Here is a 26,662-nt window from a genome sequence, read left to right on the forward strand (position 1 = left end):
GCAAATGTAGGTAAAACACGCAAAAATAGCGCGAGAATTTCGTATTTGCAGCCGTGGAGCGCTGGCCAGAACGTCCCAATCCATATCCATGCAGTTACATGAAGAGTGGTAGTGGTGGGGGCTGCTGATGCTATGACGCATCTAAGCTCGTGCCTTGTGGAAGTCTTTGGACGCCGCCCGAGCATGCGCAGAACGACGAATCGCCGCGCCGCCCGGCGGCCGTATAATCAAGCAGTGTTGCAGTGTTGCAGAATAACTTGTTTTTGTGACCAGTTGACTTATTTTGCGTAAATTGAATTTATCGAATGAGTGATTGGCATGTAAAGAGGCCCTGTTGTAGCTGCGTTAATCGAGTTAGTGATTGTGTTTTAGCGTTAGTGAATAGAGTAATAGAAAGAAAAAACAGCGTTTCGGAATCAGCATTTTTCGTGATATCATAATTTCAAAGGCGGTCAAGATCCAAGTAAATTTAATGTTGAGACATTTAAATTTGCAGTTCCAATCATCACTGGTATAGAGCCTAAAAATAGCTTAATCGACAAGAGCGAATCACAAATAGTCCCGAATCGCAAAAATACTGGTTCCGAAGAAATAATCGCGGCTGTGGTTAATTGCCGTAATTTAAGAAATGAGATTCCCGATTTTCAGCATTAAATTCATGGTACGAAGTGTTACGTAATTATTGGAACTGAAAGTTGGCTAACGGGTGATGATTCAGACAATGAGATCTTCCCATAATCGTTCACCGTTTATCGGAAAGATAGAATTAATTGAGCTGGAAGCGGAGTATTTATAGCTGTAAAGAAATCAATCGTAAGCCAAGCGGTAACCGAGACTGAGACCAGCGTTGAATCTGTGTGGTTTACAATTAAATGCCCAAAATCCAAAACAATGTTAGTTTGCTCGTATTACACGCATCCCAACTCAGATATAACATCAATTGTGGGATTTGAAACCCAAAAAAACTGCATAGCATCCAAGTATCCTGAAAGAAACTTCATTGTAGGTAGAAATTTCAACGTACTTTCTATAGATTGGCATACTATAGCTTCATTCCTGGTGGGAGTGATAAAGTGATTTGCGAAGCGTTATCAAAAGTTTTATACTAAATTCATTCAAATAGCATCCGTGCATAAACAGAGGAGAAAGTATTCTTGATTTATTAGCGACAAATATACCTCATCAGGTAACGAACGTGAACACCGTCGAAGGAATAAGTGACCGTAGAGTTGTAACTGCAAAGTTTTCTCTAAATACCACTGAAAATTTAAAAAAAAGAAGGTAAAGTTTTCATTTTTAAAAGGGCTGATTTTGATAGGTTCAAGAGTCATCTGAAATGTGCTTTCCCCGCGTTTCAGGAATCAATAATAAAGTTTAATGTAGAGGGTGTTTGGAAAGCTTTTCTTTCGTTCGTAACTTCGGGAATAAATAGCTACATCCCTAGTAAAACATAAAAGAAGCTAGCCAATGGAGATGGTATGACGCGGAAGTGAGAAAATCATTGAGGCGACAGAGATCGTGCCATGCTAAAATGAAAAAGGTCAGCACGGATTCATCCGCTATTGAACGCGAGTCAATAATTTAAAAATATAAGTTGTCTAAAGCCGCCACTAAGAAAGCGTTCAGGAATGCATTCAGGAAACACTTGTAGACCAGCAACGGGATAATCCAAAGGCATTTTGGTCTTATGTTCGGGAAGTTCAAGGTAGAAGATCTACCGTATGTTCGCTGAGAAACGATAATAGAGATGTGTTGACAAACAGTTCCGATAAAACCATTTTATTAAATTCCTACTTAAAGAGCGTGTTCACCGAGCCTTCTGAGAACTCATCCGAAACAGTTGACAATGGTTGACAATATCTTCACACGAAATATGCCGCCTATTGACATTAGTGCGCACGGAATAGAAAATATATTGAAATCGCTCAGTCCAAATAAATCATCTGTTCCAGACTAAATCCCGTCTCGCGTATATAGAGAACTAGCCCTAACGCCCAGGTGGAAATAAAGTGGTGTATGAACTCTTTCACGCGAAATAAAGCGACCACTATTAATTATTAAGAAATTATGGTCGAATGGATATCATCCATTTCTTCTACATTTCAATAACTTTTGACTAATCAAACCTAAATAATTCTATTTGGAAATCTCATTGGCTCGCCTTCTGATTTTACCGCTAGCAACGTAAGAAGAACACTTACTGGCTCATCAACCTGACTGTAACCCCGTGGGGAATTGTGAAAACGGAATTGCCACCAATGGGCGCCACAACAGTAGGGGTGAATGAGGCGCATGTCCGCGGCTTGTGGATTGAATTTCGGTCACATTTGTGCGAGAAATTAGTTGGGATCAATCCCTAAACGTATGCAGGAAGTTGTAGAGACAGCGAGTACGCTGATACATATTAATTAATTGAAAAAATTCTATAGTTTTAAGTATTAAGCACCTATACCACCGCGAAAAAAATCATATCACAGCAAAATCACGTGAGAGCCCGAATAAAAAGTTTGAAGACATGGGTGCCAGTGGCGAAGCGAGGAGGGTGGGTGTTTGAAAGATATAACCCTCCTCCCATATCTTTGATAAATTTTTATGTTAATTACCTTTTACTTGATTGAATTAATATTACTTATAGAATAGTGTAAGGAGTAATAAAATGGCCCTCAGAAAGCCTTAAAACTCACTATTTGAACATTATATCTTTAAGTAATTCTGGGGGAGGGCCACCACACATTCCGCTTACCTTGGCGGGTATTTTATGCCCCCAGTATCAATTAAAAAAAAAACCCACGCCTCAATTGCTGGCTGCGCCCGTGATGGGAGTCATCCATTTTGATTTGAAATATGTGTTAACATTGGTAGAATCAATAAACTCGGTCGTTTCAGACTTAACTTTGTGAAAATCCATTTTAAGCAATTAAAACGGCATGGAACTTTTTCACACAGTTTATTTAAGACAACCGGTTTCGTCGCAGAGGCGACATCTTCGGGTACAGAAATCGTTATTTTTATAGCAATAGCAACCTAATAACAACAAAAATACCGATTTCTGTGCCTGAAGATGTCGCCTCTGCGACGAAACCGGTCGTCTTAAATAAATTGTGAGAAAAAGTACCATAACTTTTAAATTTTTTATTGATAGCATCATTATTCTAATGATTGCAGTCGATAAAAATTCAGTTTTAAATTGTTCTATATTCATCTGCTTAGATATGTCGATGTTGGAAATGTCTATTTTAAAAAATGAAATAAGTATGGTTACATCGTACTCGAACCGTCTTAGAATTTCATCGCAACTGCCGACCGTGGTGAAGGTGAAGGAGCCCGAAAGAAAACACTCCGAAGCACAGTGGGCTAAAATCGAAAGAAGATAATATAAATATATATAAAAAATTAAGAGTTAGGGAGTTGAAACTACGCATAAAATTCTCAAATACATTTTGCAGAACATGCCAGATCTCTCGTCAACTAGAAAATTTATCGAAAAACGTCCACCCGCGATTTTTCTTTTCTGATCAACTGTATCTCGGTGTGTGTGGGGTGGTGGAATTATACTGCTCATGGTAAGCGAATACAGGTGAGAGAGCAGTGAGAATAGAATGCAATTATGACGTGGAACAGGGGAACGTGATATGTTAGTATCAGGGGCGGTCTGGCCAGAGGTCGGCGATCGCCTAGGGCCCTCCCAAACGCTCGTCTCTATCGTGAAGCTTATATGAAGGGTGTAATAACAAAAGGCTCGTATTACTTTAACCGAAGCATTCATTGCAATTATAAAATTCTAAGTTTGCATTAGTATGTATGTTATTATATACGTTTCCATCATTGTTGTTTTTTCATTTTCTGAAGTTCATTTGTTGTTTGTTGCGTTTATGTTTTGATTTTTTAGTGTTTTGCTTTGAATTGGCGACTTTGTTACAGAGAGAAAAAAAGGGATTGCTGTGAAAGAAATTAGGATTCAAGCACTTCATTTTGTTAGTTTGGTTCATGCGTAGCTGCAACACGCTTTATATTTTTGTTTGGAAGCCAATCTTTCCAGTTTTAATTTTATATAACCGCTATGATGCACTATCGAAAGGCGCCAAGGGGACCACGGAGTAACGACCCATCCGACGGACGGTGTGCTGCACTTGGGGTGAACTCCTCAAAGCAATCAACCACTGGGATCGAGCAGTCTCTGAAACAGTGCTGCCACCACTAGGATTTGAACCGCCAGGTTCAGATGCCAACACACTAGCCACCACACCGAAAAAATCGTCTCAATTTGTTGTAGCAGTCGTTAAATGTAAAATTAAACATTTCTGGCAACTTCATCTCACTCGCTGAATCCTCAAACCCGAGCATCATTTGAATTATTAAAATGTTTATCCGTCGCAACATTTACGGCCCTTTGTATATCGTGATTTGGATTAATGTTACTTCCACAACATGCGTCATAGCTGACAGAAAAAACATTTACACAAAACGTTACTTAGCATTTTATTATGTGAGGCACTCACTTGTATTTAAACACGACTGGAACAGCATCTGAACTTGGGTCACAGGGATTGGCTGGTCTGCTAGAGGATCTTGTTCCAGGACTTCTGCAAAGAAATAATTGTTATTAATAACGAAAGTGGAGGAGAGAAATGATTCATTTGGCTCGATCAAATATTAGGATAGGTACACTCCGAAAAGCCGACGGCATTTGGTGAACTGATTGTAGCGATGAATAGAATCAGATACTAACCTCTACCATATTCACTTCGATTGCATTAGCTATTCGAAAGATTCAAGTTTGCAACTGCGCAATTAAATAGGAATAATTTTAATGTATGTTATTTAAAAAAATATTTTGACTTCACACAAGCCTTCCATCGAGGCTTTAAAACAAGACTTTGTCCAAAAAGGGAGTATATTTTTTATTATTTTTACTGCAAAGTTAGCATTTGATTCGTCCTAAGCTCTACTTTCATGCGATTATCACGATATGACTTATGCACGCCAACATTCATCGGCTCAAAGAGTCATACGGTGACGAGCCAAAGCTTTATTTTTATCATGATTCTTACGGTACGGGAATTTAATATTTGTTTACAGACAAAACGACAAGTTCGTTCCAATTGCATTGATCAAAATGCTTAACCAAGGTAGGAATGGTATTTGGAGCTGGCGACCGACAGCAAAAGCCATTTTCGCCTTGTGTCACACAATACGGGTTGCTGACCGGACATTAGACAGCCACTGGATCTGGGTACTGGCATGACAGTAGCTCGACGCCGTTCACACAGGTGCGAGCTGCTGGCGAGAAAGTAGACAGTTACTGCACGTCGTTTCAGTGGCGTTTCAAACCCAGTTCATTGCGAATGTGTTCAAGCGAGGCTTTACGCTAATCTCTATCCTTATCATTAGGATTCAAGTTATTCCATATGTTGGTTTGGTCCTTGCATAACTCCACAAACTTTATATTTCAAATGGTAGCCCGTCTGTCCTCCATTTTTCGTTTTCAAACACTACTTGAAACCGGAGGAGCAGCCAGGAATGCTGGGAGCTGGGCGCAACCAGCTGGAGCTGGGGGGGGGGGGGGTTTATGTGCAACTAATACCGGGGTGTGTGGGGGTATGGAATACCCACCAGGATAAGCGGTAGGTGCGAAATTAATAAATTGCGGAATTTTGAGATAAATTGTTCAAAATAGTGAGTTTTACGCTATTACGCTTTCTGAGGGATATTTTATTAATCCTTACACTATTTTATTAGTGATATCAATCCAATTAAGTGAAATAGATTAAACTTACGGTAAACACGGTATAACCCCCAACACACCCCTCGCAGCACCACTGCTTGAAACTATGAAACACAAATAATGCACCCGACGTGGTCCCAGACTTACGAGCTATTGTCTTTTCGCAGTACCGTGCGGGTTGACGTCCGAGTCACATTCGAGTTGCTGCTTGTGGCAAAATATGGGGGAAGGTGGGAGGCGAGTAAATACAAAACTTTCTGTAGAAACTCGGTTGTGAGTTACTGATCGACTCGCACATAACGTATGATGCGGACACACTGTAGGAGTAGCCGCGCTGCCGTAACTGACCAGGCCAGCTCGGATACTAGCTCGCACTGTGTAAACCAGGCCTCAGGGAAGGGTGGAGAAAATCCCGGCGTTGATATTAGTCTGTTTTTATCAAAAGGCACTTTAGGGGACCACGGCTTAACGGCCCATCTGACGGACTGAGTGCTGTACTTGAAGAGCCCTCCAAAAAGAACTTAAGTTAGGGGCGGGCATTCTCAGAAAAATCTCCACCGCCGTGGAACCAAACCCTAGGACCAAACGAATTAAAGCACCAGAGTGAACACAATTTAATCAGTAATTAACTCAATTAAAAAATTGGGGCACTTTCATGCTTTCTGTACACGCATTTATTTTTCCCAAGGTAATCATTAGATATTGTCCTTCTGCAAAAAAGGATTGAATTCTCTCAAAGCTTGACAATTGTGTAATCTCCTCAGTCAAAATGGTCTCATTGCATTACTTGATAAATTATTTAATTTAATGGCAGTCGAATTTAGCTTCTATTTTGATTTTTAGTTGTCTTCCAGAGACTAAATTCTAGTAATAAGGCCGCATAGAGTACTTAAACATTTGTAGGGGAGGGCGGTGTCCCTGGTGGGTAGCTGCATTTCAAAATGGGAAGTTAATTTAGTAAGTACAGCGTAATATCGGTGTAGGGGTCCTTTTCTGGGCTAAAATATTTCCTTCCTCGAAAACAGTTGCTTGGACTTAAAAACTGAGTAAATTTCGTTGTTTAAGAACCCAAATTTTAGATTTACCCATAGAAATTAATTTTTGTCCGTAGATTTTAGAAATTTAAATTATTGCACTTGGTGTCCTATATGGACCTCAATTTTCTGAACAGTAGACCTGATTTTATTTTTGGTACAGTAGGGAGAACATTCTCAAATCACATTTTCAGGGGTTTAAAAGTAGAGCCCGAGAAAAAATTAAGAGTAAGTCACATCCAAGGACCGTATCTTCCAAACATTTAAGAATATAAATATTTAATTACAATATTGGCATTGTCAATGCATGAGCAGAAAAGCCAGTGAAATTCTGTAATACGGCTTGCGCTTTCAATGAATGTAATTTGGAATTGGATTGCACATACTTCTTATCCTTTGTGCGAGGTGCAACTTTCTTTCGAAGAACCAATCGGTGGACGCCGTGAAATCTGGGATCGGATGATTGGCCGCCCAGTTGCCGCACGTGAACTGATAGAAGTCCTCGCAGGGGTCTGCATCCAAGTCCAGGGACTTCATGAGATTGGCCGCTGAAAAACAAATGAATATGAATAAGAAACAGTCAATTTCAAAAATGAATCAATTCCACAGAAATACTGCGAATATAATAGAAATATAATTTATTTCTTTGCGTTCAAATATGACGGAAAATGTGAAAATGAATATTGACGCGTATTTTACAGTATAATTTAAAAATGTTATCTGAATTAAATCTCTTTCATTCAAACATGTGTTATAGCGAGTTCACCCTTTATCTCACCTGTTTCAACACATTGGTTTGAGGTGCAGACTTGTGGCTCCAGGACTGTATCACTCATTTTGTTGGCTGCAAGCAGAGGTGATGCAGAAAAATTATTTATTCAGCTAGCTTGAATATACAATATACTAAAACGTAGAGTGAAAACTAAGAAAGAAAGGAGAAATAGTAGTATCTTAAAAAGTACGAGGAGAAGATGGGACAATTTGGTTTCCACATTATGAGGCATGATGGCCAGATGAAAACAATCGTAAAAGTACAGGTGGACGTGAAAACGGGCAAAGAACGGCTCAGAATGAGTAACATAGGACAAAGGGTTATAAAGGATGTGAAAGAGAAGAAATACGTCGCTATGAAAAGACTAGTGGACATGAGAGAGGAATGGGGAGCTGCGTCAAATCAATGTTAGCATTGTTGACTAATGATGTTGACTTAAATGTAATTAAGGCCAATTAGCAAATTTTTAAAGCAACTGCATACATCAAATATTCTTTTGGCCAATATCAAAAGCTCTGGGTTAGAGAGCGATGGAAATTCAAATTATAATACATGAATAAGTATTTTTTAAAAAACTTCGTTTGACCAAGGTGAAATAAATATGAAACTCACTATTTGCTCACATTTCATGCGTTTAAATTATTTTACATGCTACTCAAGTAATTTGACCCTTGAAGAGTGAGTTCGCGAGAAAAAAAAACATCGCACTGTTACAGAAGGATTTTTGAGTGAGAATGAAGCAGAAATTATTTTTATGTTACTCACAGTTATAGGAAAGAATTCCCACAGCAATCAGCAGTGCAGCAGCTAATATAGCCAATAATATAATCACGGCAACCAAGCGTCTTTGCAAATTGGACTTGTGACTTGGAGTGGTGGCTCTTTTTAAACTGAAAAGGGACATTGAAAAAAATATATTACGACATTGAGGAATGAGTGGCAACTAGATTGTCACGCTTTACGTTTACTAACCGCTAAACCTCGTTTCAGATAGGTCAGAACTGAGACCGAAACGAAAATAAAAGTTAGCTAATTTGGAATGTTGCGTTTACCAACGTGAATATTATAGATCGATCTTCATCTATCGATTCTTCCCTAATTCCCGTCTGTCTATAATTCGCTAGGCAGGAATGCATCTTGTCGTCAATTGAGGTTAATCTAGCTTCTAAATATGGAGTTAGAGATGAAAGCATCAGTTTCATCATCAAATGGAGGCACTGTCGATGGCAAATTGAAACCGATATGTTTAGAAACATAGAATGAATTGAAGAAAAATGGAACAACGAAGGATGTAATTTGCCATCGTTAGGGAATTTACTTGATAAAATTCTATCTTAATAGAAGACTCATTCAGGAGACCCAATTCGTGGGAAATTATAAATCAATAGAAATGTATATAAATTTTGTTATTTGTGGAATAAACAATGTGGCTTTCGTGAAAGAAAGTGTTCATCAGATGACAAAGAAGATTCACGATGCGCAACTGACTCTTGGGCTGGGTGAGCTCGAGGTGTTTGCCATTCATCGCCGGAGCGGCCCAACCTATTCGAAAGTGAGCTTCACGGAAAGAATAGGGTGGTTTCCTACTATTTTTTTATTGCCTGAATCGAAAGATTATTACTCCTGGAACGTTTTTCACGCTTTTAGATTTTTAAATGACGATATCTATTTTTCGCGATTAAATGAAAAGTGAAAATTTTCAAGCGCGAGAAAACGCGACGGCTAAGTATGAGTGCTGGGAAAACTCCGTGTGACGTCGTTCTGGTTCCCGCTGCCTCAAGTGAGGTGACCATGGGGAGAGGCTTTGTGCGCTGATACGACGCAGGATGCTTGCAGGCAGCAGAGTACCCTACTAGCTGGTAGCGCTCGGCTTAAATAAGGATTATTAATACCTTATCAAACGAAGAAAACTTTCAGACCTTAGGCAGTTTTAATAGGTGATTATTAAGACATGTTTCCCTGAGCTCTTTGCCTCATGCATTAATAATCTCAGACGATGTTAAATTCCTATCTACTCGTACAGGAACTAGGTCCCTGTGACGTCACGTGGAGTGGCATCGCATGGGCGCCAATCTGGCTTTTTTCAAATGAGGTTAAAATTGACCATTGCCATTCGTCTTAACTGGGATTTCTAAAACAAAATAATTTGTATATTATGAATACACGAATGGTAGGTTACGAATCGCAATCAATGCCTTTCGTTTTCCTTGATGAAGGAAACTACCCTATTTTTCGGTACACTTATGGGAAATCGGTTCAAAATCCCAGCCTATTATAAAATCAACGAATCCTAGGGCGTAGCCTTCTAGTCTGTAGCGGCTACAATCCTGGATCGTGTTAAGACTTTTAAATACCCTACATTTTCATGAATAGCGCAAATTTCCTTTGAATTTTATTCACGAATAAAGTCTTTCTGTGCCGGATCCAAAAATAAGCTTTCATCCCATTGAATTTGCGGCATTACGAGTGCGAAATAGCACCACTCTCTGTTTTTCCTCCGAAAACCTTCCCACACCACGTTTCGCGAACTTCAGCATCTTCAGACTATGCCACATTTATATATCTATCAATCTATCCCTTCAGCAGTTAGAATTTATGGCAATAACCCTTAGATATTCCGAAGGGAAACAAGCACAGCACCCAATTTTGAAAATGAAGGAAATGTAATGCTTGTAGCTGATAGATAAAAATTGTAGATTACCTGATACATTTCCCAATGCAAGCGATGAAGGTGTTCCGGCAATATCTCGCGGAGTGTGACACTAGAGCTTGAACCATCATCTTACACTTCCGACTCGAACCTCGCCTATGACTACTCATGACTGAAGAACGATTTCGATCACAACGAGAGATCGAGAGTTAGCCAGGGGAGTTACATGGGAGTTACAATGTCGATGGAATTCGCACGCTTTCAATTCTCGGGCGTATCAAGTAGACAAGTCGAAAACATTGTACACACATGGGTTGTCGCCACACGTCCCCGTTGTGCTAAGCCACGTCGCGACGCAGTGCAACGCTCTAATTAAAACTATATAAACATCGCATATATGGAAGTGCAGGCAAGATCGTTCCTCCATATTGTTGTACAGGCTGTTCCTTTGATCGTGTGTCGTTTTTTACCTCCATTTTTTGCCTCTTTTCCTCGAGCAGTATTCATGATAATTGGCATACTCATCGGAAAGGGTATGTTTTGTTGAAAGTAAGCAAAATTTTACAATTTTGAACTTTTGACCTCACAACGTGGGTCCAAACCAAAATCTAAAATTAGTCTTACGGAGTTTTGATTGAAAAAAAATAAATCAAGATCGAAAAAAACAGAATTTCAATTAAAATTATGACAATTTTTAGATTTTCGGACTTAATGAAAACAAAAAAAAAAACCTTATTTATGAAAATTCTACCGTTGACCCAGCTAGGTCACAGTCAAGGTCATATGGGTGACAGAAAGAATACCACAACAACAAATACGTCAATTCATAGGCGGATCTAGAGGAGAGGGGGCACGTCCCCCCCAGACCCTTAAGAAATATGCAGGATTTTTAATACGGTCCCACTATCGTTGCGTTCGTTTTGTATTGCGAGGTATCCTTGTGCCCCCCAGAACAAAATCCTCGATACGGCCTTGCTGGTGCTCCCCCCCCCCCCCCCCCACAGAAAGAAATCCTAGATCCACCCCTGCGTCAATTCACAGGTTTTATCGGGTGCCCAAGTCAGTGGTATAGCCCAAATACTCGCCTTATCCACTAGTTGACCTCCAAGGCCATGACGGAGGCCAAAGGTCGTAGAGGTATCATGACAACCATATCTGTCATGCTAACCACCGTGTCGAACCATAGGTTTTAACGGGTGTAGATCATAGATCCGTAGTATTCATTACAGTACCTCCGAAGTTCATATTGGAGGATCAAAGGTCATAGAGGTATTTTTTGAAATATCAAGGAAACTAGAGGAATGGTGCAGTCCGCACAGGGGCGGTCTGGCCAGGTGGGGCTAGTCGGCGATCGGCAAGGGCCCCGAGCTTACGGTGCCCTCACAACGCCAGCGTATATCGTGAAGCGGCCGGCATGCCCTGATCGCGTCCGTTCTCTCCCTCGCCTGTCCCACGCTTAGCCATTTTTTCCCTCCTCCACCCTTCCCCTAAGACTCCATTTCCTTAGCGAAACGCGATATCCCCACAGCTGTGTTTCGAGGTAGTTGAGCCCCCAATTAGGTTACCGAGAAAAAATATCAGTTTACAATGAATGGGTACCATTACAAGAGCTAAGTGAAAATCGCGCTTTTGTTTTTATTTTATCCCACTTCCAATAACAGTTTATCGCATTTCGTAGCATCTTTTTTTTATTTTCATAATGAGGTAGATGACGATGAAATGCAGTGAAATACAGTTATAAGACAGAATACAGAACATTTCAAATAATTATGTTGTTGAACAATAATATATTAAGGAATAAGACATGTAGTGGCGGAGGTGTAGCTAGCCCGCGCCCACTTGTAGTTCGCGGCCACGTAGAGTCCCAGCCAACTAGCAGCTGGCCAGTCGCTCACATGCTTTAAGCAGTGAGTGTCGGCGGAGCATTTAAACTGCGCTCGGCACAAAATGTACGAATTTTGCCGTCGAAAAGGCAAATTTGCGTAAAAATATCATAAAAGTCCAGTCATCGCATCTATATCGCATTTGCGATTTTCACGTATGACGCATCTCATTTGTCTGCGTCTTTGGGTGAGGGCTATCTATCATGCACCGTCAAACTCACGATCAGTTCCACAGATAGGAAGTAAGGATGGAGGCGGTGTTGGATGGGGCAGATACGCTCACGGCGAAACTATTCTGTAATCTTCCCCACATAAATCCAAAAATCTTACACAGTTCAATAATTTCTGGTTTGGTTAGTAAGAGAATTTTATGTCATTCATAGTGTTAATATGAAACGTGTGTACATGAGCGATGCGCAGAAAAGAAATAAGGAGAATAATAATCGCTTAGATGTTAATAATATCTCAAAAAACTTGAATGCTTGGCTGAACAAGGACAGTGGTTCCAGTAAAAATACGCAACCAAAATCAATACACTATGAGAGTTTAAATACAGATTCAGGTACGTTTGAATATTCGTCTTTTCATTTTTAGATTGTTAAAAAAACCCAATATGAAATCAAAGTGCGATTGTCCACGAAAAAAAGTTACATGAAATATTTTAAAGGGAATACGCGCTGGGTAAAATTTCGAATAATGTTAAAAAAAAGGCTAAAAAAATTGCCAGTCAGGACTTCTTCTTGTTGTAAAATAATAAAAAATGAAAATATAACAAAAATCCAAAAAGTGAAGACAGCGTGTCTAAACCCCAAAGTGCGTCCAATAGGGTAGTTTTCATAATCAAAGAAAACGAAAGGCATTGAATGCGATTTGTTATCCACCATTAGTGTATTCATAATATACAAATTATTTGGTTTTAGAAATCCCAGTTTTGAAGAATGGGAATGGTCAATTTTAACGTTATTTGAAAAAGGCCAGATTGGCGCCCATGCGATGCCACTCCACGTGACGTAACCTACTTTCTATACGAGTAGATAGGAGTTTTACAATGTCTGAGGTTACCAATGCATGCATGAGGCACAGAACTCAGGGAAATAATCACCTATAAAAACTGCCGAGGTTCGGAAATTTTCCATCGTTTTATAGGGTATTAATAATCCTTATTTAAGCCAAGCGCTACCTGCTAGCAGGGTACTCTGCTACCTGCTAGCATCCTGCGTCGTATCAGCACTCAAAGCCTCGCCCCAAGGTCACCGCACTTAGCGACAGCGGGAACCAGAATGACGTCACACGGGCTTTTCCCAGCATTCATACTTAGCCGTCGCGTTTTCTCGCGCTTAAAGTTTTTCACTTTTCATTTAAGCGAAAAATAGATATCGTCATATAAAAATCTAAAAGCGTGAAATACGTTCTCCAGGAGAATAATCTTTCGATTTAGTGAATAAAAAATAATAGGAAACCACCGTATTGGAGATTAGCCAGTATGAAGTTTCAAGGTACAAATTCACTAAATAGATACAACAATCATAATGCATAATTAAACTATATAGGTTGTGAAGTTATCACTTTTCATGGTATTTTTTCATATGAAAACGCTATTTTTTAAATTGTAACGCTTTTAAGACCCAGAATAACGTCATAATCCATTTCCGGGCATAATATCTCCTATTATTTTCTGGTGGGGTGGGCCCGAATCACCCAGTAAGGAGGGCCCACAATCACTCCAGGCAGGTCCACCTATCGATATTATTGACTTGGCGATCACGAAGGAGAAAAAATTTATTGCGAAGTCAAATGAAAACAACGTTTTGGTTTTCAAATATTTCAAATATATATATGTTTTTGCACTCAAACTATATTTAGGATCCGAGTATGAATTGCAAATGAATTTCATAGGAGGAAAATATCAAAGTGAAGTAAATATTTTTTTTTTCCTATATTAAACATCATTGAACGAGCCATCCCACCCGAGGCAGACAAAATGGAATGCTCTCCACAAAAGATCGAGAAAAAAATGTCCTATGGCATGAAGATTAATCACAAGAAAACACTGATTATGCGGTTTGTAAAGCATCATGAGCGAGGAATTTGAGACTCGAGGTGGGTGGGTGGGGAGAACCTTTAGGAGGTAGAGCAATTCAATTATTTTGGCAGCACGGAAAACGGATACAGCGGTAAGGACATCAGGAAGAGAATTGCGTTAGCAAAGGAGGCGTTCATGAACAGGAAGGAGCTTATGAGAGGAGCATTATGTAAGAGTTTAAAGAAAAGGTTAGTGAAGAGTTTGATCTGGAGTGTAGCGGAAACGTGGGCGTTTAGGAAGGAGGACGAGAAAAGACTGGAGGCGTTTAAGATGTGGGTGTGGAGAAGAATGGAGAGGGTGAAGTGGACGGAAAGGAAAAGGAACGACGAAGTGCTGGACCTGGTGGGTGAGGAGAGGCAGCTTTTAGATGAGATACAGAGGAGACAGAATGCATAGATGGAGCGAGTACTTAGCGGGGAGAGGATGTTGAAAACTGTTTAATAGAGGGTAGAATGCTGGGTAAACACTCTTAAAAGCATTTTTAGATAGAGTGAAAGGGAGTAGGCCTTATTTGGAATTGAAAAGGGAAGTCCATGAGGGGAGGGCAGACTGCCGGAATGCGTCGTGAAGCTCCATGTAAACCTGCCTTAATTGCTATAATACTTAAATTATAATAATAAGCGCTTCAGAAATCCCCATAGAAATAAATCATATGGTGTGATACTGGGGTTACTCGGCGGCCACTCAACTTCTATCTCCATGGACATTTGCGATTGCCATAATTCCCATTGAGGACTAACTTAGATTTGTGGGGATGAGCTCCGTCCTGTTGCAGTCTCACTCCTCCCTTGTATTATTATCCATAGAATGCATTGTGAGAAGACTTTGGAGCTTCGTTTTCTGATCAAGCGAAGTCGATTTGCCGAATTCGGTCGAAATCCGTGACCCAATGGACAAAACGCAGGTCGACTTTGGGAGGGACGTCCTAGTTAAATTAGTTATCAAAACATATAGTTAATCCAACAACTAGAGGTAGGACAAATTTATGTCGGATTTAATCTTAACATTCCCTATTAAAATATATTTGCCAAATTTAGAATTAAAAAAGTGTAAATTACGGTTTTCCTTCCATCGAGTTCATAGAAACCTCAAAACCAAAGAATATTCTTCGTCCCTGGGTTCTTTTTTTCCATAAATTAAGTGAAATTTGACATTTTCTGACGAAAATACTCAAAAGCCTTTGAGAGACGAATGAGTTCCTTACGAGTGACCAATTCTTTACCAATTGCGGAAACATGAGAATGCATATGTCCACAGCGAAATAACCCCTCTTCATCCACACCATAAATAATACTAAAAGCGATGTATCATCTGAAAGGTTCGTTGCATTACCCAAATAACCACACCCAAACCAATTGAAGTATACTCACTATGTGCTTCGGGAGCTGACTTCTACCAGGTCTGGATGACTGTCGGATGGCTTTGTCATAGGTATGGTCCATGTTGAGCCTGGAAGGTGGCAACACAGAAAAGAGAACTTTAGTCAGACGAGGAGGTATTCCCCTCGTCAAAGTGGAATGCATTTTTGAATTTCATTTTATTATTTCAGCAATCAAATTACGTACGTATGAGGTATGAATAACACCTCAATCACCGTGGAATTACTGTTTCAATCCTTTATCACAACATTCATAGCAATTATTTAGACGTTTAATCTAAGGCGCTACTCTTATTTAATGATACTGACGTAATAATGTTTTTATTTCGAGTTTCTTGTTCAATATTTTTAGACAATTTTGCACATTGTGAGTAATATGTCCCTCAATACGAAACTTTTGTACGATATTTTTAACACTTGTATGTAGGGATGGTCGGATCGGATACCTCGTATCCAAATATCCGCGGATATTGCCCTTCATGGGATACATCGGATCTGGATCCGAAATTTTAAATAATAGCTTCAGTGAATGCAACGCCCCATAAGGGTGGAAAGAGTTCCGATTCTATCTTCGAATGCGCCGTCGCATGCGATTCTTGTCCTACTTACGAACCGTTTTGTTTGAAAGCTCTCGCTGAGGTTACGTAGGAGAATTTCAGCCGTGGAAAATAAAAAAGGCAAAATACGACTGGCAATTATTATTAGTGTGACTCATCTCAAGAGATTGAACAACCATCGGGGGAATCTCAGCGTCAGGAATTTGAAAATGCATTTAGATCCGAAAATATCCGATCCGAAAGATCCGGCTCCGAAAATCAAGGATGCGATCCGAATCCGGATCCGAGAAAAAATCCTGAATCCCTCCATCCCTACTTGTATGATAATTTACCGAAATGAGGCGAGCACAAAAGACTTTCCTTTACATCCATTAACGTATAACCAAAATCCAGGGTGACATTAACAGCATAGCGAGAACTCTTGGGTTGGTATCGACAGCAAAATGTGGAAATTGTTCATAAACATTGATCTTTATTAAATAAACAATGAAACCTGTGTACAAGTTTCATAGAGAGATCTTTGATAAAGGTAGATTATAAGTCATACGGGATTGATAGTATTAAGTATTCATCTGTTATCGCAATATTTTAATGACTGAAGTTTTGAGGACTCAACTGCGGGTAGGGAATAAGGCTGATTAGGTTGAATTAATGGGGAAGGAATTAGACATGTTTAAAACAACATTAAAGAGATTCGTTACAATTAATTATAATCAGCGAGGAGTAAGATAGTGCGTGATGGAGTCAAGTATCTCTTCAGCGCACTCTTAGCTTACCTGCGACGGTAAAAGACTAATGCCATAATCCACACCTTCAACAAGGGATGTTAATTGATTCCAAGGATTTAATAATGATCGCTACTCGACACTTCATCTAAACACAGTTTTCACGATCTTCGACAGGATTGCCACTCCGAGCATCTGCGAGAATTGCCTTCACTATTTCCTTGCAGAGGTGTTGGTAAATAAGAATAACGCATTCTCTTAGCTGTGCAGAAAATTCCTCAGGAAAGTTAACACAAGGGAACAAGAGAGTACCACTAAAGACAAGATTTGCTCGGAAGATTTCGATGGATCGACACCTGCCATTGTTTAGCCATAGGCTCGTCTCTCGAAGGCCAAAAAAGCTCATTAAAAATATTTCGAAGAAACCCGAAAATCTAGCGACTGAAAAATGACCGCCGAAGCGGACTGGTTTCCGGAAGCTAGGGTTCAGCGCGGACTACTTTGTTTAAAAGATGTTTTTTTGTATGTAGGACTAGGTTTTTAATTTGTTACCCCAGCCAAATTTGCTGAATATCAAAGTCTTTGAAAAAGTTTTTGCAAAATGCATATTCTTGGCTTCTCACCAAAGAAAGTGTAGAACAAATATTGCTTTAAAATATTGATGTAAATGAATTATAAATACTACTTTAGTTGTTTTATTTTTCATGTACGTACTTGAGCTTTGTTAGCATAGATAACCAAGGTAACACAAATTGAGCTACGCCATATAAAAAGGTAAAAGGATAACCTGTTTGAGGCTACCAAAAATTCCTAAATTTTTCTATTGTCATGTAATTTGTGTGTGGAGTAATAAAATTATTATTATATTATTATTATCTTAATTTTGAAGTCCCTTCGAGGCACCACTGCGGTGCGCCCCGTAGCCTTCCTTTCTTGGTCGTACGCGAATAATTGAAGTTAGAAAAAGGGAAGGTCAGGCAACTGTTCGCTCAGGCATGGTCATGCCCCATTTACACTACGCACGTACCGACCACGGTCGAAACAATTGGTGTTCTTGGTAAGGCTCTTTGGTCGCAACTACTCGCCTTTTTACTCGTCGTAACCATCGTAACCCAGTGCGGCCCTCGTTGTGTAATTTTGTCAGTTTACAATTGACGACGTGACTGCGTGAGGATATTGAAATCCAGGAAATGAAGAAGAATGAGGATATTAAGGTTTTCATGTGGTAAAATTAACAATAGACCGCATTGTCTGTGAAACTTTAAAGAAAGTGGGATTTGTGAGGAGAATCTGTCGAAAATTTAAAACATATTCATGCTTTAAGGACAGTTGGTCCTCGCTCCGGTACGTAACACATTAGAATATAGTCTGTTGTTTACTGAAAACCTTATCCCATGCACCTTTTCAGATAATACAGACTGAATCCGGCTTGACCGTGTCGAAAATGAATTTTTCAAATGTAATATTTAAAAATTAGTAATCTCACTATCTGAATACTTTATATCTTCTATCCCTCGTATATTTAAAAGCATTACAAGACACATGATCTTCCAACAATGCATGATCTTCCTCTAAAAATTACAAAATTATTAATTCCTACGTAGATTGTTCTTATCTCCTTTTATATTTAAATCTTTATAGACCCCGTCATGTAATATAAATCGTCATCCGCTCGTGGTTATTTTCCATAGAAAAAAAGTATCCCTTTAATTCCTAGCTAGCCAGAATGATGAGGTAAAACTAGACCGTACTGTTTGTGAAGCCTTAAAGATATGTCAAAAGAAGATCAAAAGATTATATAAAAAATTTAACCATATTCACGCATATAGGATAGTACATATTGCTCTTATTATTATTCTAGGATAGGCTTAAATTCACAAACTAGGTGCAAGTATTGATTTCTCCATGTCTTTATCTAAATCGTTTACGGTGGAAAAGTTGATCGTGCAATCCTCTTCACATAAAGATTGTAATTGGTTTATTATTTACGAGTGCTCGTTACTTTCCCGTGAAGTTTATAGGTGAAGTTTAGTGTAAAAGCATGGTTAATGGGTTAAAAAGAAATAAACAAACAAATACAACTAGTTTCGTGTAGCATAAAACCTATCATTTTCTTCAATAGAACATAAAAAAACTTTTCTCTTATCTCCGTCCATTACCTGCTCAATAAATCCTCTTCAATCGTTGTACCATGCATGCGACCACGGTCCGTACGATTTTAGCCTCATCACGTTGTGTAAACCCGCAGAGTTACCATCGAAGGGCATACTACCAAACGCTGCCGACTTACGATGGTTAGCGCTATGTAATAACATGCATATTTAAGTCTACCTGATATCAACTTTTGAAATGCATGCTTAAGAGACACAATACGAAAAATTTGCATTCCATTTTTCTAATTACTTGAAAAAAATCTCAAAATATGTACTTTCAAAACTCCAAAACATAACTTTCAAATAAACATTCTCCATTCATAAAAAATGTATTCCTGACCCGATTTTTTCCAGGTAACTTTTGAAAAGTTTGGTTAATATAAAAACATTATTTTTTAAAGTTCCAATCCGTTTATGAGGTATTCTTGATGGAGACTTTCGCGGGGTGGTGCAGCATGCGTAGCAAGGTTTTCGGGTTGACCTTCGTGTCGTTTCATCTTCATGACGGCAGTTTCGCCGGCGTTGCAGCTGGCGTCTTCAGGTTCGAAGTGTTTGATGCAGATTTTTGCCCGTATTACATAGGCCTTGGTTTGGACTAGGTGCGCTCTGAGTAATGGTGAAGTTCAGTGCGGGTGTGATGCTAAGAGAACGCGTGCATCACACCCGCACCGAACGTCACCATTAATCAGAGCGCACCTAGTCCAAACCAAGGCCTATGTAATACGGGCAAAAACCTGCATCAAACACTTCGAACCTGAAGACGCCAGCTGCAACGCCGGCGAAACTGCCGTCATGAAGATGAAACGAGACGGAGGTCAACCCGAAAACCTTGCTACGCATTTATGAAGTAGCAATCAGGAATATAAAAGAATATGTCCCAAAAAACTAAAAAATATAACTTGCAAAAAATTATCCTCCAATCATAAAATCTGTACTCTTGACCCAATTTTCGACGTATAACTTTAGAAAAGTTTGATTGATTAAAACGGACTATGCTTAGGCGTATCAAAATAAAATATATAAACAGGTATTAAAAAATAACTACTCCTATCCTGAAAATAAATTCCAGCCAATAAACATCCTTGATTCATAAAAAACTATTCCTGACACGATATCAACTGGATAAATTTTGACAAGTTCATTAATAAAGATACAAAATGCATAGAAGAATTAATCAATTATTCTCATTAAATGAAAACATATCACAAAATAGGCTGCAACAAAATTCAAAGTAATTACTATCAAATAACATATCTCGTTACTATATCATTCATAAATACCGTATTCCTGACCATATTCTATCCGAATAACTTTTGAAAAGTTTAGCTGATTAAAACGCAACATATTTAGAAGTGTCAAGCCCTTTCTCTCGTTACTTAAAAATATATCACATATTTGTTTGTTGAACCTGCAAAATTGAAAATTATTACTAAATAATAATTACCAATCATTCATAAAAAAACGTATAATTCCAGACCCTATTATTGGGGGATTACTTTTAAAGATTTTGGTAAATTAACACCCAAAATTCTCAAAAGCATAGATCCATTATACTCGTTACGTGAAAAAAAATATAAAAAAATACACCACAACAAAACCCAAAATTATTGCAAGCAAATAATATTCCATCTTGATAAAAACAGTATTCCTGACCCGCATTTTACCGATTAGCCGCGGAAAAAATTAGTTCCTTAAAATAATGTGGGCTTCCATGCATCAATCCGTCATTCTCGTTACTTGCAAAAATATGAGAAAATATGCTCCAACAAAATTCAAATTTATTACCAACAAAAAATTATCATTCATTCCTAAAAACTGCATTCCAGTCCCGCATTTTACCAAATTACTTTTGAAAAGTTTGTTTGTTTAACAGACAATATGCCAATACGTATAAATGCCTTAATCTCATTATTTTCAAGAATATCACCAAACAGATTTCAACACAACTAAATATTATTGCAAGCATGTTTTATTGCACATTATTCCATTATTTTCAATGGATAAATTTTGAAAATTTTAGTAATTAAGATACAATATGCTCAGATGCCATTGTTGTTGTGATTTTAAAATATATCACTCAATTTGCTATCACTAAAATTGATGTTATTGTGAGATAAGATTTGATCAACATTCATTGAAATATATATCCTGACCCGATTTTAACGGGATAATATTTGAAAAGTTTAGCTGAATGCAGGACGAAGTGCTTTAAAGGATCAATCCATTATTAATTTCACTGTCAACATTATCAAAAAAAATGCTAAAGCAAAATTAAAACTAATTGCCAGCAAAAAATCATTCTCAATTCATCAAAACAACATTAATCATATGCTTAGAAATATCAATCCACTATCTCCTTACTTAAAAAAATCAAAAAAATTCAAATACAAAATTAAAAATAAATGCTTGTAATTAAACCATCCTTCATTCTTAAAATTCGTATTTCTTACCTGATTTTAACGAGGTAAATTTAAAAAAGTTATGACGTATACGACCATTATGCTAAAAGGTATTACTCCATTTCTCTCGATACTTTCAAAAATATCACATAATATGCTACCGAAATTTCAAAAATATTGATAGCAAATAGCCATTGATTAAATGCGTATTTTTAGGCCGATTTTTGACAGTTAACTTTTCAAAGGTAAAGAAAATGAGCACCGAAAATGCTTAAAGGTATCAAGGATTACACTCGCTCTTTTCGAAAATATCGCAGAATATGCAACTAAAAATTTGAAAATTAATTCTAGCAAATAACAATCCTCCATTCATAACATCCGTACTTCTAACCTGTTTTTCACGAGAAAACTTTCGAAAAGTTAAACGATTAACACCCAATATGCGCAGAAGAATCAATCCATTTCTCTCGTTACATTCAAAAATATTACAGAATATGCAAATACAAAACTCCAATTTATAGCTAGCAAATAACAACATTCCATTCCTTTTAATCCGTTTTTCCAGGCCGATTTTAACGAGATAACATTTAAAAAGTTATAGTGATTAACATCCAATATGGTTAGAAGTATCAATCCATTTTTCTCATTAATTTAAAAAATATCTTAGATTATGCAACTACAAAATTCAAAATAATAGCTACCAATAGCCATCCTCCATTCATAAAATCCATATTTCTCGGCGGATTTTCGTCGGATAGCTTTTAAAATGTTAAACAAATATGCCTAGAAGTAATAAATCATTTATCCCACATGCTTTTAAAATAGCAATGAATATGCTACTACATAATTCAAATACTGATGGATAATAACCATCCTCCATTCATGCAATCCGTATTTCCAACCCGTGGTTGACCAGATAACTTTTAAAAAGTCAAGCCAATAACTACACAATATGCTTGGAAGTTTCAATCCATTTTTCTCGTAGCATAGAAAAATATGGCAAAAATACTACAACAAATTCAAAAATATTTCTAGAAAATAAAATTTCTCCATTCACAAAATTCCTATTTCAAGGTAAACTCTCACGAGATAACTATTCAACACTTACGACGATTAACACCCACTAAGTTAGAAGCATCAACCAATGTCTCTCGATAATTTTGAAAATATAACAGAAAATGCTAGCAAGAAAATTTAAAATTAATGTTAAAAGGAAAACATCCTATTAAAAAAATGCGTATACCTTTGCCGATCTACACGAGATATGTTTTTAATAAAGTAAAGACGATTTTCAATACATATGCTCAAAATAAGCAAATAAGCAAAACTAGCCAAAATAAAAGACAAGCAAATAGATAGTTAAAATATTGCTGGATCAATGAAAAAATCGGTATAAGTTAACCGATTTTCAAAAGATTCCTCCTCTTAAAAGTTAAGGCCGTTATTAACAAGCTAAGAGGAATAAATCCAATTTTCTCGATACTTTAAAATATATCACATAATATGCTAAAACAAAATTCAAAATTATTGCTAGATAATAGTCATAAAATACGTATGTATATTATCCTTTTGAACAAAAGGTGACCGTACAAAGTTCAAAATATGGCTAATAAATAACCCTCCTTCATCCATAAAATCTCTACTTTTAGGTAGATTTTCAAGGGGCAATTTTCCATAAGTATAGACGATTTACACCCAATGTGGTTAAAAGTATCAATCCATTTTTTCTGATTACCTTTACAAAATAACGCCGAATATGCTAATACATAACTCAAAATTATTGCTAGCAATTATCAATCCTCCATTCATTAAATCCTTATTTCTAAGTAGATTTTAACGAGATAAATTTGCAAAGTAAAACGGTTGATACCCATTATGGTATGAAGTATCAATCCATTTTTCTCATTCCCTTCAAAAATATTGAAGAATATGCTCCTGCAAAACTAAAAATATTTACCACCAAATAACAATCCTACATCAATAAAACCTGGATTTCTAGGAATATTTTCAGGAGATTATATTTATAAGGTGAAGAAAATTTATACCCAATATTAGGAAGTGTCTATCTATTTTTCGTATAAAATTCAAAAATATCACAGAATATGCTACTAACTAACGCATAATATTGACAGCATTTAAAAATCCTACATTCATTAAATGCGTACGTCAAGGTCTATTATTACGAGATAAATTCGAAGAGGTGAAAACAATTTATACTCACTATAGCTAGAAACATCCATCCATTTCATTATTACTTTCAAAAAGGTGACTGTACGCGATGGGCACAAAGATAAATGATAAATATGTAAACGAAGGACCAGGCGGTTTATGATGATTGAAAATGCTATATAATACAAAAAAGGAGAACTCTCCCGTTCGACCGTTCTACCTGGCGACCAAAGGCTGACTGACTACCCTCGTGCCGGAACACGTGGGGGCAGTTACAAAATTTGACTTAACACAAATTTGACTTACTCTATAAATAAAGGAAGAACGAATTGAATTGGTGGGAATTCAAACTAGATTACAAAGACTTCAAACAGTGACCGAATATGATTCTAAAAAACGCAAAAGTTTAGCCAGCTATTAAAAATTCATACAATCCGTATCACTGGGTAGATTTTAACGAGATAACTTTGAATAGGTGAACACCAATTATCCTCAGGATGTTAAGAAATGTACATCGAATATTTTTATTACTTTCAAAAATGCCACATAATATGCTACTATCAAACGCAAAAGTATTGCCGGCAGTTAAAAATCTTCCATTCATAAAATCCGATCGTCTGGATAGATTTTAACGAGACAACTCCCATTAAGAGAACACAATTTATACTGACTATGGTAAAAAATACCCATCCATTTTTTTATTGCTTTCAAAAATGTCACAGAATATGCTACTAATAAACGCTAAATTATTGCCAGCGATTAACTTCCTCCATTCATAAAATCTGTTAATCTGGTTAGATTTGAATGAGACAACTTTGAAAAGGGAGAGACAATGTATCCTTACAATGTTTATAAATATGCATTTATTTTTTTATTCTTCTTTCAAAAATGTCACAGAATATGCTTCTAACAGACGCAAAATTATAGCCAGCAATTAAAATTCATCCATTCATAAAATCCGTTTGTTCGTATAGATTTTAACACGATAAATTTCAATAGGTAAGCACAAATTTATCCTCGTAATGTTTATAAATGTAGATCGATTTTTTAATTACTTCCAAAATTTTCATGGAACATGCTACGAAGGAATGCAAAATTATTGCCAGCAATTAAAAATCTTCCGTTCATAAAATCCGTTTGTCTGGGTAGACTTTCACGAGATACCTTTGAATACGTGAAAACAACTAAGACTCACTATGGTTAGAAATATCCATCCATATTTTTATCACATTCAAATATGTCACAGAATTTGCTATTTATAAAAACTAAATAATTGCCAGTGATTTAATTCCTACATTCATATAATTTGATAATGTGGGTAGATTTAAATTAGACAATTATGAATAGTGAAGACAATTTAACTTAACAATTTTTATAAATATACGTCCATTTTTTAATCATTTTCCAAAATGTCACAGAATATGCTACTAACAAAAGCAAAATTATTGCCAGCAATTAAACATCCTCTATTCATAAAATCCGTCTGATGGGTAGTTTTTAACGAGATGACATTGAACAGGTGAACACAATTATACTCACTATGGTTAAAAATATCCATCCATTTTTTGTTACTATCAAAAAAGTCACAGATTATGCCACCAACAAACGCAAAGTTTATTGCCGGCAATTAAAAATTTTCCATGAAAAAAATCAGTGTGTCTGGGTAGATTTTTTACGAAATGACTTTGAACAGTTGAACACAAATTAGACTTACTATGGTTATAAATATCCCCCCATTTTTATATTTATTTCAAAAATGTCATCGAATAAACGCAAAATTATTGCCAGAAATTAAATTCCTCCATTCATAAAGTATGTATATCTGGGTAGATTTTAACGAGATAACTTTGAATTGGGAAACAAGATGTATCCTTACAATGTTTAGAAATGTCCATCCATTTCTTTTTGTTACTTTCAAAAATGTCACAGAATATGCTACTAACAAACGAAAAATTATTGCCAGCAATTAAAAATACTCCATTCCGAAAATAGTATATTCTGGGTATATTTTAACGACATAACTTTGAATAGGTGTACACAATTTAGACTCACTATGATTAGAAATATCTTAATTAATAAGGATTATGAATACCTTATCAAACGAAGAAAACTTTCCGACCTTAGGCAGTTTTAATAGGTGATTATTAAGACATGTTCCCCTGAGCTCTGTGCCTCATGCATGCATTGGTAATCTCAGATTATGTACAACTCCTATCTACTCGTATAGAAACTAGGTCCCTGTGACGTCACGTGGAGTGGCATCGCATGGGCACCAATCTGGCCTTTTTCAAATGAGGATAAAAATTGACTCTTGCCATTCGTCTAAACCGGTATTTCTAAAACCAAATAATTTGTATCATATGAATACGCTAATGGTGGTTAACGAATCGCAATCAATGCCTTTCGATTTCTTTGATGAAGGAAACTACCCTATTGGGGGGCGCGCACCCCTGCGCCCCCATACGTATCCGCCACTGTGAACACGCGCTACGTATTGGGAATTGAAACTGCCTGAGGGCTCAATCGTCCCGGTGATGTAGTGGGTAAAGCATCGTGCAAAGAGCCAGAGACTACACGGATCAAGTCTCCGCGACGGATGGTTTCATGCTGCACACCCATTGTGGACATTTTTCTCATCTTAAAACTTCGCAACACATAGCACGAGGTCCAGAGGACGTAGCATAGCTATGGAATTTTAACGCGCTTATTCATTTGTTGAAATTCAACTCCTATCAGGCATAGCCACGGGCAGGGGCGCAGCTAGGAATTGGGGCTATGGGGGGGTTTTAGGCACAACTAATACTGGGGAGTTAGGGGGTATGGAATACCCACCAGGGGAAGCGGGAGGTGCGGGGTTCCTCCCTCGGAAAAATTTAAGATAAATGGTTCAAAATGTTAAGGTTTACGGCCTTCTGAGGAATATTTTTATAATCCTTACTTTATCGTACTACTAGTCGAGTTAAGTAAAATGGATTAAACTTTAAAAATTCTCGGAGCTCTGGGGGGGGGGGCGGTTTAACCCCAAAATCCCCCCCCTCGCTGCGCCACTGTCCACTGGGGCATTTGACTCTGTAGTCACATCTGACTACCTTTTCAGCGTCGTAATCAGATGTTCCTTCTGTCCTTAACCGACA

General features: G+C 37.5%; 1 protein-coding gene across 1 annotated transcript in view; it reads right to left on the reverse strand.

The window, feature by feature from the left end:
* LOC124163744 overlaps positions 1–26,662 on the reverse strand; it is a 167,944-nt gene that overhangs the window by 115,969 nt on the left and 25,313 nt on the right. The window contains exons 4-8 of the mRNA XM_046540819.1: positions 15,518–15,596; positions 8,297–8,421; positions 7,538–7,603; positions 7,146–7,307; positions 4,500–4,583 (exon numbers count right to left, since the gene is read on the reverse strand). Of these exons, the coding sequence (XP_046396775.1) occupies positions 4,500–4,583; positions 7,146–7,307; positions 7,538–7,603; positions 8,297–8,421; positions 15,518–15,596 (516 nt within the window). The remainder of the gene's footprint in view (positions 1–4,499; positions 4,584–7,145; positions 7,308–7,537; positions 7,604–8,296; positions 8,422–15,517; positions 15,597–26,662) is intronic.

The sequence above is a fragment of the Ischnura elegans genome, chromosome 8 (assembly GCF_921293095.1).
Source record: "Ischnura elegans chromosome 8, ioIscEleg1.1, whole genome shotgun sequence".
NCBI lineage: Eukaryota > Metazoa > Arthropoda > Insecta > Odonata > Coenagrionidae > Ischnura > Ischnura elegans.